Source organism: Molothrus ater, chromosome 1, assembly GCF_012460135.2.
Source record: "Molothrus ater isolate BHLD 08-10-18 breed brown headed cowbird chromosome 1, BPBGC_Mater_1.1, whole genome shotgun sequence".
Lineage (NCBI taxonomy): Eukaryota > Metazoa > Chordata > Aves > Passeriformes > Icteridae > Molothrus > Molothrus ater.
The window spans coordinates 126,256,382-126,276,008 of NC_050478.2; the positions used below are offsets into that span (position 1 = coordinate 126,256,382).

General features: G+C 35.5%; 1 protein-coding gene across 1 annotated transcript in view; it reads right to left on the reverse strand.

Annotated features, from left to right (window-relative positions):
• Window positions 1-3,776: 3,776 nt before the first annotated feature.
• Window positions 3,777-19,627, reverse strand: part of EMC2 (ER membrane protein complex subunit 2) — a 35,776-nt gene continuing 19,925 nt past the window's right edge. The window contains exons 6-11 of the mRNA XM_036405404.2: window positions 14,894-14,979; window positions 14,663-14,722; window positions 12,120-12,201; window positions 10,881-10,991; window positions 9,898-10,002; window positions 3,777-4,184 (exon numbers count right to left, since the gene is read on the reverse strand). Coding sequence (XP_036261297.1) covers window positions 4,098-4,184; window positions 9,898-10,002; window positions 10,881-10,991; window positions 12,120-12,201; window positions 14,663-14,722; window positions 14,894-14,979 — 531 coding nt within the window. The 3' untranslated portion in view covers window positions 3,777-4,097. The remainder of the gene's footprint in view (window positions 4,185-9,897; window positions 10,003-10,880; window positions 10,992-12,119; window positions 12,202-14,662; window positions 14,723-14,893; window positions 14,980-19,627) is intronic.

The window sequence follows — 19,627 nt, forward strand, 5'->3', positions numbered from 1 at the left end:
GCTCAGGTGCTGCGCTGGGTCTGTGAGCACATGGCCCTGGGCTGTGCCAGGCCAGGCTCATTTAGTCCTTTTCACCATGACTGCTCAGCTCTGGGATGCTGAGTGCGGATGAATGGCATGTTCTCAGCAACATGCCACTGGAAACTACGATGGCATTGGGCTGACAGGCCTGTGTGCTTCTCCAGCCTTTCTTCCTTCCTGATAAGCATTGAAAGGATTGCACTGCTTAGTACAGGGGACTTCCTCATCACAAAGCAAAATAAATTCACCTAGGAAATGCACTGATAAAGGTTTCTCATTTCACATCCAGCAGCTGAAAAACAACTTTACCAGGTGATGCTGGTGGGGTTGATTTCTTTTTGTCTTTGGGGTTTTTTCCTGGGTTTTTTGTGTGGTGGGTTTGTTCTGTTTGTTGGTTTGGCTTTTTGGTTTTTCTTTTTTGGCTGGTTGGGTTTTGTTGTTTTGGTGGGGGGTTGGTGTTTTTTTCTCTTTTTTTCCTCTTTTTTTGGGGGCAGGGGTTGGGTTTTGTTGATGGGGATTTATTTTCAGTTTTAAGAGGCAGACCCATTTATTCCTGGTAACTACTCTCTGGGTAGACTCAAGTAGTCTGTTGTACTACTGCAGACAGTAGTACAGCAGACTACTTGCTGTAGTTAAGCCATAGTCCTGACATTCTATTCATACACTGAACAAGTACTAAGCAATATTTTGAGAAATACTAAGCCACATTAATTTTATAGACAAAACCACAGTCAAAAACTGTACTGATGCTCCTCTACTCTGACACCAACCTGAAGGAGGGTGGGTGTACTCCTTTCCTGCACAGAGGTATGTGCACATCACATAGCACTGTTTCACTGGAATCTCTATGGTTTAGATTACAATAGTTTTGAGTTTAGAGCTGAATATATGGAAGCTCTTAAATTACAAGAATTATTACTGCAAACCTGACTGCAGCTACAGTTGGTGTTCTTGGAAGATGAGAGTGCAAGTAACAAGAAGCTAACAAATTCATGCCAGTAAGTCAAGTTTAATTTGCTTTCTTTTTCCCCTCCCTTCTAAAGCTGGCTGAAATACAAGTTCCACTGTAAATGCAGTGACTAGCAAACATAGATGCCATTACAAATACAGCACTGCCAAGAGGAAGTGCTCCGTTGACTAATAACAGTTTCCAATAGCAACTGCAAGACATTCTGGGCACTGAACTGAAGAGATTTAGGGATATATTCTAGACAAGATGTGCTTTTTGCAACTACATAATATGAATTGTATAACATTTGGACAAAAGGTTTTGAAGACGTTATCAGTAACTTGTTATCACAAAGGCAGAACTGGAGGTTTTGGTGGCTCTTCAATGACTTTTACCTCATCAGGTAACACTGAGCTCTCCCTCTGAAGCCTTTTACCAAAGTATGGTTGAGAAAATAAAGACACAGCCATTGTTACTCAGCCTGGCATTGCAAAGGTCCCAAGCTTTTGCTGTCAACTGAAACAATATGAAAACATGGCCTTTTATTTTGGAAAGAGGCTGAATGCTTGATAATATTTTTGTGTAGCATTTGTCACTGTCAGAGCACAATACAGAACTTAATGAAGTTCATTTGTTAATTAAGTAACCATTCTCTGAAAACCTATTCTTTAATGCAACACAGCATCCGCAACATTACAAAATCATTTACTAGAACTGGAAAATTACTTTTTCAAAGATCATATTATATGACAGCTTCTCCTCTCAGCAAGCCCTTTCTTGCTGAGAGTGCAGGGCATTTCAAGCAGTTACTTCCCCTGCAGAGGATTTTTAAACTTTATTTTTAAATTTCAATATGAAAAATACTCTCAATTTCCATTGCTGCAATTCAGTAGTTTTGTCGGAGACTGCCCATGCATGTTCATTGGAGTCATTTATTTAACCTTTGAAGTAAACACAAATTTGCCTGAAATATTTACAAGGTTGACTTGTAAGCTCTACTATGTGGAAATCTTGCCAAAATACAAGCACAAATCAGAGTGCTAAATAGTTATTTCAAAGAGATGCTAAACAGTAATGAAAATGAGAAGGTGCTAAGCAGCCAAATGACATGAAAATTGTCATCAAATAACTGAAAACAAGAAACAGAACGAATTTCCTTACAGAGAAACTGATATACTAAATACCCAAGTCTGACATTGCTATATTAAAAGCTGCCTCTGAACAAAGCTTTCTATATAGCATATTTCAGCAGGAGGTGCCTGCTGCACAAAAAACTGCACTGCTGGTTTTTAATAGCTTGGAGGTAAAATGTTACACACTGAGTAATTTTTAATCTTCAGTACAACTTCCCACCATTTTAAATTTTAAAATGCAACCAAGTTACACAAGGTGTAGGCACAACAGAAAAAAATATTAATGAGGGCTTAAAACTCTAGATGGCACACTCATACAACCAAAGACTACAACAGAAATACACAGGACCAAGTATGATATGTTTTCACTATGATGTTTTCCACCCGAAGCATATATAATCTAGCCACATATACTGTTCCAAGGCCAGTTTGTGAATTATCATTATAAAAGGATGTGCACTATTTCCCCAAGTTGGAATTGGATGATTTAATATAACACTATGTAGTATCTGCAGTTTTGTATTTCAACAGCAGTGAATTAAGCTATTTTATGATTCCACATACAATTAATTCTCAAGGCATGGCATCCATTCTGTCACACTCCAACCTACTTAATGGATAAGAGTCAGATCCTACATGCTTCTTGAAGTCTCATGCAAAAAACATCTCAGTTATACACATTTACAAGCTTTGAAGGAATTTTTTGTTGCTGGTTTGTTTTTAAGAAGGAACTCAGCTGTGTTTTATTACATCAAGCCCAGGATCACAGGGTTTAATACACAGACTTTAACTTATCCATCTATATAGATTAGGCAGTATAAAATCTGAAAGTCTAATCATCTCGGATGGTTGTAGCAGCCATGAAAACAACATTGCAACACTGGTACTAGAATTTGCCAAGGGTATGCTGATGCTGTTATGCAAACCTACTGAAGCTGCAGTAAATGAAATGATGGCTGTGCAACTGAATTGCCACAGTGCACATGTGAAAAACATCCAGAACGATCAGAGGTGCAAAATGCTTGAATGAGGGTGTTTGACTCATTGTCTGAGTAAATAAAGAAGTGCCTGAAGACAAACAGAAGAGAGTTTTACAGTGTGCTAGATGCTTCATGCTGATGGTGTAACAAACACTATCTCTCAGTAAGTGCAAGGCAGCTGAACAAGCTCTCATGTCACCCCTTCAGCACAGTACCCCCTGCTCCATGTGGAAAAGCCACAGCAGGGGTGCCCATACCAGGGACACAGAACATAGAGACCAGCACAGAGCCCCACATGAAATTCACCATGTGGAACACATGTACAAGAAAGGACACAGAGAAGGAAGAAAAAAAAAAGGGAATATGCATACACCAATCAGAGAATTACGTGGACATGGAAGCATTTGCCCAAAAAGGCACAGAGAAGAATGTCTTTGCCCTTAAGCCAGTACAACAGCACTTCTGAAGCAAAGTCCACGAGTAAGTTTTTTCCATTTCTACAGTACTAGATATGAACTCATTAAGAAAACTCTTAACAAACTTTCTTCTCTAATAATGTGTACTCATAATCACTCCTTGATGTATTTTTTCAGAAAGTGTACCCTGGTAGCATGTTTTTACTCTTAAATGTGCAAATAAGAAAAATATTTAGCATATGTTATTAATCTACATATATAAATTTAAGTCACTGTATTTTCTTAATCATTTAACAATTTATTTCTACAAATTATGGCTTAGAAGCAGGTACTGTACATACAAAAATCTGAGGATACTGATGTGCAGCACGTCATTTCTTCGTGTTGTTTATGTGGATAAGTTATTCATTTCAGTGGGTATTCATCACATTTCTTATAGCAGCAATAAATAGGCATTTTACTTTTCATAAAATGTTATTTTATATAGCACGTAATCAATACAAAATTAACTTTTAACAGCACTAGAGTAACATAACCCACAGGTCATTACAGGTTGAGTGTGGTATTGGAAAATTTCATATTAGATCTCTGTGCCAAGCTAAGACTGAGTGATTTGCAGGGTCTCCAACATATCTTCCACTGCCTTCAAAGAGTATTTAGTTTCCTTCTTACTGCGACCTGCAAACTAAACAGAAAAGAAAGGATTGTTATTTGTCATATATCTGAAATTCTATGTCTAAATCCTGTGAAAATAACAGCTCTCCACACCAAATACCAATAATTAACTCTATTTACTAAAAACTTAAAAGCACAAAACTAAACCTCAGAATTTTTACCAGAATACAAGCTATATTACCTTCTTCCATGAAGTAAAGAAAAAATACTTTCTGTTAAAGTAAGACAGAAAAAAATCTACTTATCAAAATTTACTATAAAATAATCCAGACAACATATAATTATATTTTATGGTTCAGAGTAATCATGCTGGATGACATTGTACTTGACTGTAGCCTACAATCAAAACACCAATTTCAGAGAACATTTGAAATTAAGTCTGTCTTGATAAGGAAGAAAGACACAGCTTAACAAATACTACTACTGGCTTTAAGAAGGAAAGGGTAGAAGGACAGGGAATGCTGACCACCCCATGTTGAATTCAAAAGGGTTTTTTTAATGATACTGACAATTGCCATCACTCATTAGCCATATCTGACAAAGGAGATTCACTGACCAGGTTGGTCATTAGTCAAATGAAACTCCTAACCATTTTTAATACACCTGCACTAAAAAGTTTTGCATTTCAGGTTGGGAGGGGTAGTAAAGAAATTACAGAAACAGTAACTAAAACTTGCTTTTAGTAAAACAACCAATCCTCTACTTAAATGTTAACATCTAAACACTCAATAAATTTTCAATTTGAAGTTTTTTATTTCAAATACCACTGGTGTCTTGCATAGCTAGTCCTTGATTTATAATGTGTCCCTTCTCTCTTATAATTAACTTAATTTAGCAAACTCTTCATGACCTGTTAAGAAAGATTAAGTCATCAAACTCAGGTAATATCACACCAGTAACAAGCTGCAGGACCTGTTAACCTGCTTTTGACCCCTAGGCTACAATCTAGCATTGCAATTCCCAATCAGCATTGAGTTTTTTTAAAAAACAGTTTTGGCACAGTAAATAATAAGCTATCTCAAATGAAAGTTAGGGGAAATTTTGTTAATGTAACAACACTTTCCAGCTTAGAGATGTACTGAAAACACTGCATTTTCATGGTTTATATTTCCAGGCCATTAACTGGTGTACCAGGTTTTGATTCTAGTAGTATACACAAACCCATTCTTCAGGGTGGGCAGTTTCCAAAGTGACATGCAATAGTCAACTTCAGAGGAAAATCCAAGATTTCTTAAGATACTCCAAGGTGAAAGCAGCGACTTATGCTTTTATCTGATTGAATAAAATATCCTCTCTTTGTCCACATTAAACAGACACTTGGAAATTCCAAATCCTTTCACAACAATAAGTAAGTTTAAAAAAAAAGTCAAAAGTTTAAAGTGAAAAATTGTTTCAAACTCAAAGCATTCAGAAATTTCAATAAAAAGCACAGAAGCCTAAATATACTAGGGCCAAAAAGCACTTGGCAAGACATGCAGAAAGCATGCAGAGAAAAGCTTCAAAATAAAGAAATATTTTACTTATTCTTGACATGGACACTGGAAGCAAAATTGACATATGACATTGGTTTAAAAAAATGCTACTTGGTAATTTCAAGAGCAGTTGCCTTCATGATACTGACATGTAGTTTAAACTGAACAAATAAAACCAAACTCTATGGCATAACAACCAGAAGCACACTTGGAAATGTAATCACTTCGAATTTGCCCTGACGAACAATTATTTTGTCTATTCAGCCATTACACAGCAATTTGACTGATTGAGCTGGAATCCATTTCTTAAATCATGACTTAATTTTCTGTTTCCCAAATGGTTAGTAACAAAATCACCTCTCTCCAGCCATAAATAACATGTACATTGCTAACACAGAAAAGTTTAGCAATGTACCCAAGAAGCATGTATCTGGAAAATTACTGTGAGTAGGATCACATTAAAGATTTTTGTGAGCATTAATCAAACTTGCCTGCCTCTGCTGAAATGCTTCTACCAGAGGACATGCTAAACCAATTACCTAATTGAAGAGCACCAGGTAGCCTTATTTTGTTTTGGTGTTAAAGTAACTGTGACTCATGTCCTCAGTTAGAACAGACAGAAGTTCTTCTCAGGGTCTGCACATATGGAATGACCCTGTTTCCCAGTTGTAAGGCAAAAGTAAGCTTATAATAATAATAATAAACTTAAAACAAATTCTTTGAATAAGGAGTAGTTCACTAGCTTAATAGAAATAAAAGATTAAAATTAAATTTTATTTGGGTCTTTTTTCCACCCAAGTCAATTAAATTTAAGAAGCCTGGAGCATAATGACTTTTTTTTTTTCAGAGGATGTGTTAGCAGCCAGGAATTCCAACTCCATACAGCAGCCCTAGGTACAAAACCTTTCTGTCTTCCTGAAGAAGTTTACATTTCTCCTAGATTAGACACAGATGAGAAGTACTAATCAGCATGGATGGTTACATATTTAACATCAAATTAAGTATATTAACTAGCTGGAGTGTCAAGTATCTGTGCATTTCAGACAATTTTTTAACTATTCTTTATCGCTGTGTTTTCCTGTAAAGACAGTGCTGCACAGTCTAACCAACATTGGGGAAGTAAGTTTTTCTTTCTATACTCAAACACTGCTTTCTTTAAATGGCAACAAACTAAGAGGTTCCTCTGATTTCCTAGAGGAATGCACAGGAAAAGCAAAAATCAAGTCCTAAAGCATACTGCTTGAATGACAGAATAAATTGAAAGAAGGGGACTAGTAAAAATATTTCAAGTAAATTGCATACAAAATAAATTTTTAAATAATTAAATAATTAAAAAGCAACTATAGCCAGTCATTTGAAAAAAATAAAGGCAGTTCTCCAAAATTACTGAGCAAACTTCTGGTAACTCAAGTTCAAATCCAAACTGGAAAGGGGGAAAGATCTCATTGCAAGACAGTTGCTCAAAACTAACTTTTTGCATTAATAATTGGAATTTAAAGTCACAAATTCAAATAATTTGTATACATATCCAAATCATGGTTCTAAATTCATCCTGCTCTCTAGAACATGGCCACCAGAAAAATGTCATTTAGCAGTATGAGAATGTCCCACCAATAAAACAAGTCAATGTTAAGGCTTTTACTGCACTTCACAGGTGGATAATGCATGGAAAGTGGGGGGATTTATAGAGATCATATAAATATCCAGCTTAAAACCTGTCTAAGGCAGGAACACAGTAAGAGTTTCCCTTGGCACTAAGTGACCAAGGTTTCATCCTCAGGTCCAAATGGTGACAATTTCCAACTGCTCAGCTCACCAAGGGAGCAACAAATCAGCACTGACTCATAGGGTGACTGCCGCCTACTGCATCACCTAACACCGCTGGCTGTAGCTGCTCGATGCTCTGAGTCTCTGGCACAGAGACTGGAGCATCCAAAGGCTTCTGCAGCACTGTAACAACCCAGGGGGGTTGGCCTGGAATGTCCTGCCCAGCTGTGCTCACTGGAGCTTCTTGTGGTGCTTCTGGGAAGGCGAATGGGGCTATTCACCCCATTTATTTGCCAAATCCTGGCTTGAGCTTCAGCATTTTCATTTTCTCGAGAGCTGAATTTCCCCTAAGATTCTCATCACACACAGTGTTCTTCACCTTATATCTCAAACAGCTAACAAGAGCAGAAAAGGAGGCATATATAGTCCTAAACCCCCTGCACTTAAACATGCCCCCAGCACCACACCTCTCCCAAAAAATTCGTGTTTTATTAGAGACACTATGATGTTAACAGAAAGCCATGAGGACAGAAAAGAAGGAAAAAAAACCCAAAAACCAAACAGGTGTGTTTATCTAGATGGGAATCAGTTAACTAGAAACTGTCACAATTCAACATCCATTATATTTAGAACCAGGAGATGCCTATTTCCAGGTCTTCTAGGCCATTCCATGGCCCTCACTAGTTTCAAATTTCCACCCTGATGCACCCTGAAAGGGACTGTTTCCCAGAAGTGCTAACAAGTCTCTACCAGTACTTTGAACTCCAGTCACAATATTTACTTAAAACATATGCAAACCCACTCTAATCTAAGCAGTTGATTTCACTAAGATGTAAAACATGGAATACTGCTTTTCACTAAAAATTCACACAACTTTTAAAACCTGTTTTGTTCTGTCAATTATGAATCCATGGTGTATTCCATTCTTGAACGGTTTTTTCTAAGTGGTTGGTTGTTTTGGTTGATTTGTGTTAGGGTTTGGTGAGTTTTTTTGTTTCTTTGGATTGCTTTGTTGTTGTTGTTTTTGTGGGGTATTTTGTTGTTGTTTTTTGGGGGTTTTGGGGTTTTTTTTGGTTTTAGTCCTGCAATACTTGAATTTTCCATCTGCACTGTGCTTACAGGAATGTCAGGCATACCTCAAGTCAAAAGAAGACTTGGTTATTTATGAAACATCAGACAAGGTAGTTAATTCATACACACCTTACCATCATGAGCAGGTAAATGGTTTATTACTGAAAAGCAGAGCGATTTAAAGAGCAGAAGAGAAATAAACTTTAGGCACATATTAAAACATGCTTCTCTATGTCCCCAGGGATACAATGCTCTTCACTGTGCAGTCAGAAGCTACAGGGCCAAGTAGGAGAAATGGAAAATATCTCTAACTTGGAATATATCAAAATCAGCCACAAGAAGCTGCACGCTTGGCAAGGAACTGAAATACAGTTAAATATTAAGAAAACTGCACTGTCTGTAAAAGGAAAATCTAATTTAATTCCCTAATAGGTGCTGCTTTTAAAAAGGCCATTTGGTCGTATTAACTGTGAAACAGTAGCAAGAAGAAAAAAATTAAATATTGTGTTCCAATACCGAAATATTGCAGGGATTAAGACGAGCTACTACATGTATACAGTCTTTGCATTTAATATCAATACATTTGCTCAACAAAAAAGTTCTGGGAAGAATTGGACTGTATGATGTTGATGTCCAGGATTACTTATATATAAACTTTGATTGGCAGATCGTTAAGAATAGCTGTAAGGGAGTCAAAAACACATAATATATCTGGGATACACAGCAGAGTCTATGAGCTAAAACATGCTTTCACTCACGGTTATAGAAAGAAATAGAGGCTTATAATACAACAGGAAATATAAAAATTTACACATACAACTTTTTGAAAAGTTGGAAAGACTCCCAATGACTTCAGCAAGCTTTGATTATGGCCTACAAAAATCTACGTTTTCACAACTCAATGAGCACTTCTCTACAAAACTACACAAAACCAACTTCAGTCACAAATATTAAGGCAATTAAATATGATTTTGAAAGGTTAGAGTAAACTCAAGGAAAACAAAAATCCTAGAATTTTCATTTGTTTTCTAGTAAAGCAGAAGTAGATAACAAAGTCACTCTAACAATTAAGACATACCAAGTTTTACCAAAATAGCTGTAGAACCAAGTCTTGAAGGTCAATATTACAGTAATGTACATTCAGTTAATGCTAGTAGGAAATATATGTTTAAAGTTATCAAGTAAATGATAGCAATTAGTAACTGTAAAATTATTAATTAAGGTTTCCGGGAAAACTTAACCTTTTATTAATTAAGGTTTCCAGAAAATCAAACAGAAGTAGAATGTAAAAAAAATCCAAGCAGATTATGCTGATTTACATGCCATATTTAACCTCTTGAAAAGCAGCTGATAAAAGTGCAGAAAAGAACTATAGAGCAAGTTAAGAGTATCATAAAGCAATGAAGTACTAACCTGGTATGCTCTGTTTATTTGGTTTGCTGCCCAGCTGGCATATTTCATATTATCTTTTTTCATTTTTGCACTTGCTTTTGGATTGGAAGCAATATGACTGGCAGACTAGGAATACAACAAAATAAAAGCAAAACCCAGTGTAATTATAAAATTTATGTGCATGAAATAAGCTGAGAACACTGAGCATCCTTACAGTCCAAGCCCCATGCACAGTGATAATGGAAAAAGACAAAAAAATATTTAAAAGTTACCAGCAAGCAGCATCCAGATAGGAATTTGCTAGACTTTTTAAACTATTGTTTGCTCTATTTAAAGCTACATTAGACTTCAGTTCAGTTCTGTACTGAGTTAAGAACCAAACCTGGACATGATCAGCTAATCCAATTTGCTTCTCCTAAAGTGAAAGTTATGAATTAGTTTTCCACATCCAATTTTTTACCAGAGACAATATAAAATACATTACTTGTATGTCCAAGCTGCCATTAAAAACATGACATTTTCCCTGTAGCATCAGAAAACACATTTGAAAAGCAGATAGGACTCTAGATAAAATATGCTCACCCTCACCTGAAAGAATAAAAAGTATTACTTAGGAACCAAACAAAGTTTTTTACTTATATAAATAAATCCACTGTGCAAGGAATCACTGCTACTGTGCTGGTGTTTTTCAGCAATTCATCATCTTCTAGAGAGGATGTACAACTTTAAATCCTTTTTCAAGTTACCTTCCCATGCCAGTAACAATAATTCTTTTGAAAATACAGGCAAGACTTAAAGGTGAAGAGCACTTCAGTAAGGAGTAATTACTAGCACAATATTATCCATCCTCTAATGGTATGAAAAATACCCCATATTTTAAAACAGTGCTAATAATCTGAGCTATTAAGTTAAAAATCAGGGGGAAAACAGTAAATGGCAAAGGATAATATGCATGCATAAACATATTCAGAATGATAACATGGAAAATACATAATTATGCTTACCATGTAAAGTCCAAATAGAGCTCTCATATTTCTGTTGTTAAGCTTCAGTGCTTGTGCAAAATACTTTCTTGACAGCTCAAGGTTTTCAAGCCCCCCCTGAGTGTATTTAACCTGTAAAAATGGTAAATGCCTGAAACTTGCATGCCATTCATACCTCAGGCAATCACTTTGGAGCAATGGTATTACAAAAATTCACTCCAGGTTTGTTTCACATGACATTTCAAATCAGGTGAGTCCTATCAAAGGCAAAATACTGGCCTGGGAAAAATCCAAGCTCTTCACAATGTATACAGTTAAAAATATTTAACTATATGAGAAAAAAACGCAGCATTAATTTCATTAATGCATTGCTACAAGATTTTTCACCTATAAATACCTGAAAGCTTGGGACTGTCTCTTATGAAAAGTAGCACAAACTTTAAATCCTAATTCTGACTACTAGAAATCCATACTGACACTATTCTCCCACAGCATGCATGGAAACAGTTCACAAAACAACACAATGCCTTTCATTATGTATTCAAAATAGCACACAAAGTTTAGAGGATTACTCCATTGTTTTTCTATTCATTTTTTCCAGATATTAGATCAACAAAAAGAGGGATAAATACTAGAAGATATGCTTCGAAGTCTTTCTATGAGAAAGCAACTTAGGCTTTCAAGTTTTAATGTCAATCGAATTTTACTCATGTTAACTAAACAAATTAAACCTATTCTAAGCAGTTAACAGTATAGTTTAGGGGAAAAAATAATCTGGAAAGAAAAGGCAAATTCAAATGGTTAAAACCTTGAGCTAAAACTTCTAACTTTACCTCTAGCTTTTACCTCTCTTCCACTAGAGCTCCTTCAGGCAGAATTTAGTATGTGGATTCCAAGATCTGAGTCCACAGCAACAGGCAATGTATCATAACCTCCTAGGCAGCATTGTTGTAGAAAAGTTTAGCTTCTCAAGCACTTTTTTGAAAAGTGCATAAAAACTTCAATAAGAAGAGTTCATTTAAAATTAGCTTTTATCTTGAATAATTCTTCCCCTGTTATATTTAGCTTAGTCACACTGTGACTGAGTCACTGAGTATGAAAACACAGTTTTCAGAACATGTTCAGTTCTACGAGACGTTAGCATTCTCTGTGAACTCTTAAAATCTCCTAGGGAAAAATTAAAGAAACCATTTTCACCACTTCTCTAACATAAAACCAGAAATTGTAATCAGAAGTAATTGATTTTTCTGAAATACCTACTTCAGCATATTGTTGACAATATAAGTGGTTGTGTGGATTAGTCATCATAAGCTCCTCTAAGCAGAAGGCTGCCTTTGCATAGCTGTGGAATACAAAAAACAGTGATAAAATGAGACACGAGTACACAGCTCTCTGCTTCAGTTTTTTTACAGCACAATACAAGTCTTACTTTTCCCCCCATAAAATCACATGATTCACAATTAATTAAAATGCTTCATTTAAAAATAAAGTTTAGAACCAAGTTGGTTTTTTTTATATCATAGACAGGGGGAAAATACAAAATACAAAATCCAGTGGTCTAGGTATAACTGGAACAGCTCATGAAAAGCATTTAATATATAAATCTCTTATTAATAAGTGCTGTTTCTTATCAGCATTAGTGATGAGTAGAAACAGGTATTAGGTATTTTAAGACACTGAACTGAAACTACAAAATAATTCATTTTTTTCCTAAGAAAACTCAACTACCGGAGGATTCATAAATGCAGCTACTGATCACAGCATTTACACTGTCAATTAACTTTACCTGCCAACAGTAAACCATAGAATTGAGACAAAAAAAACCACACTAAGAACAGTTCTAAAATTCAAACACTCCAAATCTATGTATGAAAATAGCATTGAACCTCTCCAGATGGGCAAATCCTTATAATTTGAGAAGGCTAGTCCTTGAGTTTCTTAGTGAAAATTTTCAGAAATAATTAGGAAGTCAAGCTCAAAATGCAGGTTTATTGTGAAGAATCTTAATTTTGTAATCTTTCAAATAGAACTGTCTGCAGAATTTGCATCATTTAGTGGTATGTGATAGCGCTATTGCTCAGTTTATGCCATAGGATTCCAAAATTCAGAGATACAAGGTTTATAATGACAGTGTGGGTAGATATTTAATATTGCAGTAAAAGCAATTTAGCAATTATGAGACCATATTAAGCCATATTATCTGTAAAATCTTGTATCCTAAAATAAATATGTTGTGGTTTTCTCCAGTGCATGTTATGATTGTCATGTACCTGTATAATTTATTAATCTGGAGATACAAGGGCAGCCACCTCATTCTCCAAAAGCAGGAGCCAGAGTCCTCACTGCAGAACAGGGTAGAACTGAGGACTGTGTAAACCTTGTACATCTACGTGTATTTATGAACAAAAATGAGAGCATGGTGATTTCACAAGCTCTGTGACTTGTGACCCTGATAAAACATATAAAATGAGGAACTGCCTTCTTTTTTAAAACTTAACTTTTAGTTGCTTTTAGCCAAGAGCCTGATTTTTCCCTATTAACAAAATAATAATAATGATGCTTATGGAAGTATAGTGAGGACAATGAATTCTTTCCATGAACTGAAGTTGTACATATTGCTTTTTATTGGAATTACAGACCAAAACAAATACAAGCAAAAGCAATTTCTTCCTTGGGTTTTATTGCACAATTTCATAATAAAGATTATAGCAAAAAAACCCAACCCAATAATGGAATACGTATGTTTGAACCACTCTATCATTCACTTTCGTACTGACAGATTTGACAAGCTTAAATATCTTTCCAGCCAATTTTTTTTTAATAGCTATTTTCTTGGAAAAGTGGCTGGTAGATTTCCCCAAACAAATGGAAGTGTGGGTATCAAAATTCTAGTTTATTCCTGAAGTCATCATTTAAAAGAGTTTAATAACTATTTTCTTTGAGAATGGGGTGCAAGGAGAGGTGATTGAGGAACAATTTTTCCCTCAGGGTGAGAATGGCTATTTCTTCCTTGACAATTTGATTCTTTTACTACCCTCTTAAAAGGAAAGAAGGAAACAATTGTGATATAATTCAGGCTGGCCTGAAGAACCAAAGAAAAAGGAGAAAAAAAAAAGATATGCCTTTTGGTGGAGGTTTGAATTAATGCTGTGATATTAGAAAACTTGCACTAAGGCTTTGGAGCTAATCCTCTCACACTGGGATTTCCTCCTGTCACTACAGCAATAAAAAAAGCTAACAAAAACATTAAATATCCAATAAGCAAGTTACTACAACATTCAGCATTCTTGATCGCACTGGGTTTTGTACCCAGGCGACCAGATGCCTCCAACTCTGGATCCGTGTTTTGCTTTGTTGGCTTTTTTTAAGAGGTTACTAAAAGTTCTGGGAGAGGTAGGCTAAAAGAAAATTGGAATATCAGTTGCTGGGATCAATTGATTTTAGAAGTAGGGAATTTAACATCTCTAACAAGTAAAATACATAACATGAACAAAAAATGATGGGATGTATCTGCTTTTCACTGCTGCACTCAAACCATTTCTTTTAAATATCAGATTTTTAAGAACTACTGAAACATAACAGGTAATTAAGTACACTCCTTTTGTTTGACAAACAAATGCCTTTTAAAAGTACTTGGTAGCCAAATAAGCTTGGTAATTATTTCCAGTTGAGGCCTAGTATATTGGAAATGAGACAACATACTTTGTAACATTAGTCCTTAAAGAAAAATCACTGTGGTTTTTGACTTACACAGACTGGGTTTCAAATTAACATTTTTTATGCAGACTTAGCAAACAACTTACTCATGTTCATTGATGTAAAGTTCTGCAAGTTCATGCCAAGCTTCTTGGTCACCAACAAATCTGTATAGAGGATACAAGAGAGGGAAAAAGGAAAAAAAGAAAGAATGTGCAAGGGATTCTGTAAATGACTAGCACTGAAGCAAAAGCGTAAATTAAATGCAAATTCCACTTTAATTAAAAAGATTTATCAGAATAGCAAAACACAATCGTATTCTTGTAAGAGACACTCACTGTTCCAGATACTCATTCAGCTCTCGGATGGCCTCGAGATTTTTCCCCTGGGCTTTTCGAATGGCAATCTTACGCTTTCTTGCTGCCTATGGGTTGACATTAATAAAGGATTAGGCCTCATAATTCCCTGGGTTTTTGTAAGGAAAGCAATTTGACTGTGCAAATTATTATCTCAATACCAGTGGAATTCCACTGCAGAGACACTGCTAGGTTGAGGTTTATAAACATACCCTATCACATCCCACTGAGAGACTGAAAACCTCTTCTTACAATCACATTATGTATGCTTTTCTTTGGAGGCACAAACTGTACGCATTATTTCATTCAAATAAATGACTGTCCAGATTCTGATAATTACAAAACAGCAGGGGATGCTAATCTTCAGCCATTCCAACTACCCCCACCTTGTCATTCACAAGATCTATGACTGTAGAGAAGAAACGGTGACTGAGTCCTAGAGAAAGCCACAGATGCATCTTGGTTGTCCCTGTGTAAGTGTGGCTTTCAGCCACTACAAAATATTCTTGTTGAAGTGCTGAATGGCACCTTTAACTAATGCTAAATACACACCAGTTCCCTAAACAAGTCTCTCATCATTCTTGGAGCACAAAGTAGGCTCTGAAATTTAAAGGGAATACAAAACCTCTATTTCAATGCCAAAAACTGAGCAGTACTTTCATATGTGGATAGAAAATGTAATTCAACTTAAATAACATAAAAATGAGTTATAAGAATTTTAATATATTTAAATTTTGAAGTCCATAAAAGTTGTCAGAGACCAGAAGGAGGAAAGATATAGAGGATTGTAATAGCTGATTATTCTGTACTTTAATCCAATATTCCAGCTTCTGAATGATGCTGGTTACAGTTTTCAGGACTCACAAGAATCTTATTGAGTCCAGCTCTTAAGAGAATGGTCCTTACAGAGATTGAACCGGTGACCTTGATGTTACCAGGACCATGCTCAAACCAACTGAGTATCAACATACACCTGAGGTGTGATTCAAAACAAAGGAGTCTTCCCATCTGGGAGCAAACAGTACACCTCAGCCAGCCTGAAAGTCATCAGATCAGAAATCTGACCAAATGGAAGGAAAACACAATTCCAGCAGAACATAACTCAAAAAAGGAATGCCATCAGCCTCCTTCCTTGCCTCTAATCCCCGTGCTCTTGGGTGACCACAACTACTGTGGTCAGACATGAGACAACACAGTCTGGTGTCCGTGATGTCAACATGCACACACACCCTCTTGTTTGTCATTTCTCCATGAGATAATATTAATGACAAAAAATATAAAGCACACTTCTCTAATAATTGAATCCCACTGTTTATCCCCTTCATAGCTCTCATTCTATTTCATATCTTCTTGGGTATCATCTCTCAGAAGCCTTGATAGGACAACTCTTCAACAAAACATTGAACAATTTTAATATTTGAATTTCAGATAGCTCTGAACTAACCTTCTTCATGATGTACCCTAAGTTCACAGTCACATATACCCTACATGAGTTCTTGTATATTTACAGCATTTTAAACATAACTACTCTCCTAAATAATTTTTTATCCTTTAATCCATTATGAGCAAATCAATTACTTCCAAGAGTGGTAAATTAGTTCAAGCACCAAAACAGAAAAGCTAAAAATCCTTTTGACATTTAATTAATTTCCTTTTAATTCATTCCCTTTATCTCCCTCACAAATAAGTATTCAATGGAAATTCAGAGAAAACAACTCAAGTGAGGAAAAAAATATCTCACCCTTCTGACTAAATGTAAGACACAGACAGAGAGAAGACTAATCAGAGGCCAAATTAGAACACAACAAGTGTGGTTTCCACTGCTCCTTTGTCAAACTGCAACCTGTGAAGTTACATACATCATTCTACTTTTACTGGGAGACATCTGGCTAAAAGCCAAAACAGGAAATTTTACCTGCTGACACATTTATTACTGTAACAATAACACACTCTCTATTTCATTTTTGCTTTTCTAAAAATAAAGATAACAGCGTAATTAAACTTATTTTCTTTAAATTCAAAAAGAATAATCCCACATGTTTATCATGCTGCTATAACAAGCAAAACAAAATAACACCACAAAATAACAACCAAAAAAACCTCAACCAAACCATTGTTTGCTGTCACATTTTATGGAGTTCTCAAAGCAATTGTAAAGCAGGTCACCCCCTTCTATGGTGAGAACACCAGGGCAGTGTTAACCCACTACCCAAAGCTGACATTATACACAGCCCACTGAGCCTGAAACATGAAAAGAGGAAAAGTGGGGATAACAATGTACACAGCCAAAGGAATGCATCAAGTAATTACAGCCTAGGAAGACAGAAGGGTTTTAGCAGGTAACAGACTATTGACTTTATAAATGTAGCTTTTTAAATGTAGCTCTTGGATTAACAACACAGTTATTTTCAAAATTTAAAGAAATCAAGGGCCTGATTAAAGTAAACCCTTGAGAACTAAAATAATCTATTAAATACATAAAATCAATCAATGCATATGAAAACTTAATTTGCAATGGCAAACAGGAACAGTCTACATAAGTCACTCTCTGTTTCTAATGCAACTTCTTCAACTGCATCCAAGTCAGTCCTCCAAGAGAGTCTGGAAACAGATTTTTTTCCATAGCTGCTTTATTTCTTAACCACTGCACTCACAAGTAACATAAATCACAGGAGCCTCAAGACATTAATTTATGAAAAGCTATAACTATTTCTAGTCACAAATACAATCTGATGTTTACCTATAGCAATCATGCAAGCTAATGCAATCAAATCACAAGAACAAAAGCATTAGACACAATTAACATATTCTGGCGGTAGCACTTAGGAATTAAATGAGTTACATTCACCTGACAGAATCTCCCTGCTGCACCAAATTCTAAGAAATTTATTCAAAATTACACTCTTACAACTTTTTTGTCGACCTTCGTCATCACCAAAAATATAGCAACATCTGGGCTTGAAATCTGCACTCTCTTCACCCTCAAAATGCTGGGAGATAAGTTTATTTACACAGAACTCCAAGTTTACAAAAGAGAGGCTCAGCCACTCAAAACAGTGCTAACATCCTGAGGAAGAACAAAATATTGTCTAGTAGCACAGAATTTCTGAAAGTCTTTTTAAAAGCACTGGAAAGAATTCAGTGAGGATGCAGAGGTTTTTTTAATGCAGATTCCAACTTTTTCCATTACATGACTAAAGTCATAAAGCCAAGAGATACGCAAAGAGGTTTTCAGGGATTCACAGGATTGATATGACAGGTGAAAAAATGAAGACATGAAAACAAACTACTGTTGCTTTTAATGGTATTCACAAACGACTTTTTTGTCTGAGCTCCTATTCCTAGTTTCTTTCAAACATGAAGTCTATCAGTTTTTAAATAAAAATAAAATTCAATAATTCCAGAAGTCAGTACATTTAGAAAAATATATACAAAAAGACCTGCATTACCAACAAAACATGGACCATAGTTTGTGTGCTGTAAACTTCTAATTCTTGTTCTCATTTATATTGCTCCTGAGCTCACTGTGTGAGTCAGCTTAAGTGCTGCTCTGTGAGCTGGAGCTCACACAGTTTCCTGAGAATCCTGAGGACAACTGCATAACTAATGGCAATTTACACTCATAGCATCAATTTTTATTAATTCCCATAAAAATTAAACAAAATGCTTTACTGCACAGAACCACTGCCAACAGTAATAACCACTTCAGCATACAATAATAGTTATTTGTTAAGTAAAGCCAGACTCACACCATTTCTTCAGAAGCTTTACCTAGCATTTATACCGTATTTCCTATTTATTACCTGCCTTACAACCAGCTGATAAAAGAAAACCAGGCAATTTCATATTCCACTATGTTAAAGGCCCTCTTTACCAAAAGCCTCACATCTCAAAACACAAACTTATTTTTAGGGGACTTCTTGGAAATACTAAAAAACTGCAAAATGGAGAGTACAAATTTGTTCAATTATTAATTTCAAGTCCACCAAGAATATTCTTGAGAAATTATTTTTTAAATACAGGGACCTGAAATTATTTTGAAGTCTAAGAAGCCTACTAAAATAGTCACAAACAATTACGTTGATAAAAATTTAAATAATAGCATTCAAGGGGTCCATATCAGTTTTTCACATCACAACAGTAAGACCTCCTAGAACAAGCCTCAACTAAATTAACTCAATCTTCTTTCTCCTTCCACCCTAAGTAAAAAGGAAAAGGCAAAACCTCCAGTGCTGTAACAAGATCTGCAGAATTTGACCACGCAGATACTATGACACAGATTTCCCCCTCAATTTTCCAGTTTAAAGCAATATACTAGAATGGTTATTGGCTAATTCTGTAAATCCATAATTCTTTATGGAAAGATATATGCATCTTAAAGAAATACTTAAAGAATCAATATCATATGGAGTAAGCTGCTTCAGTATGTACAAATTTATTTAAGGAGTGAACCTTTCTAAGGTATTTCTTTTAAAGACTAGTAATCCCCAATCTGGCATAAGAACTAATCCTCCATTTGTCATGATTCTTTTTAATTAGCATTAAGTAGACTCGAAGTGAGGACTTGAACACTTATGAACTTCTGCATTTCATTAGTAAAACATACCAAGAGAGACTCTATCATTGTTCTAAATTTCATGGCTCTAAAGAAAGTATTAGTAGGAGAATTGTCAGCGATTGAGACCCCTAGGAAAGAATTTCTTATCTGTATAACTA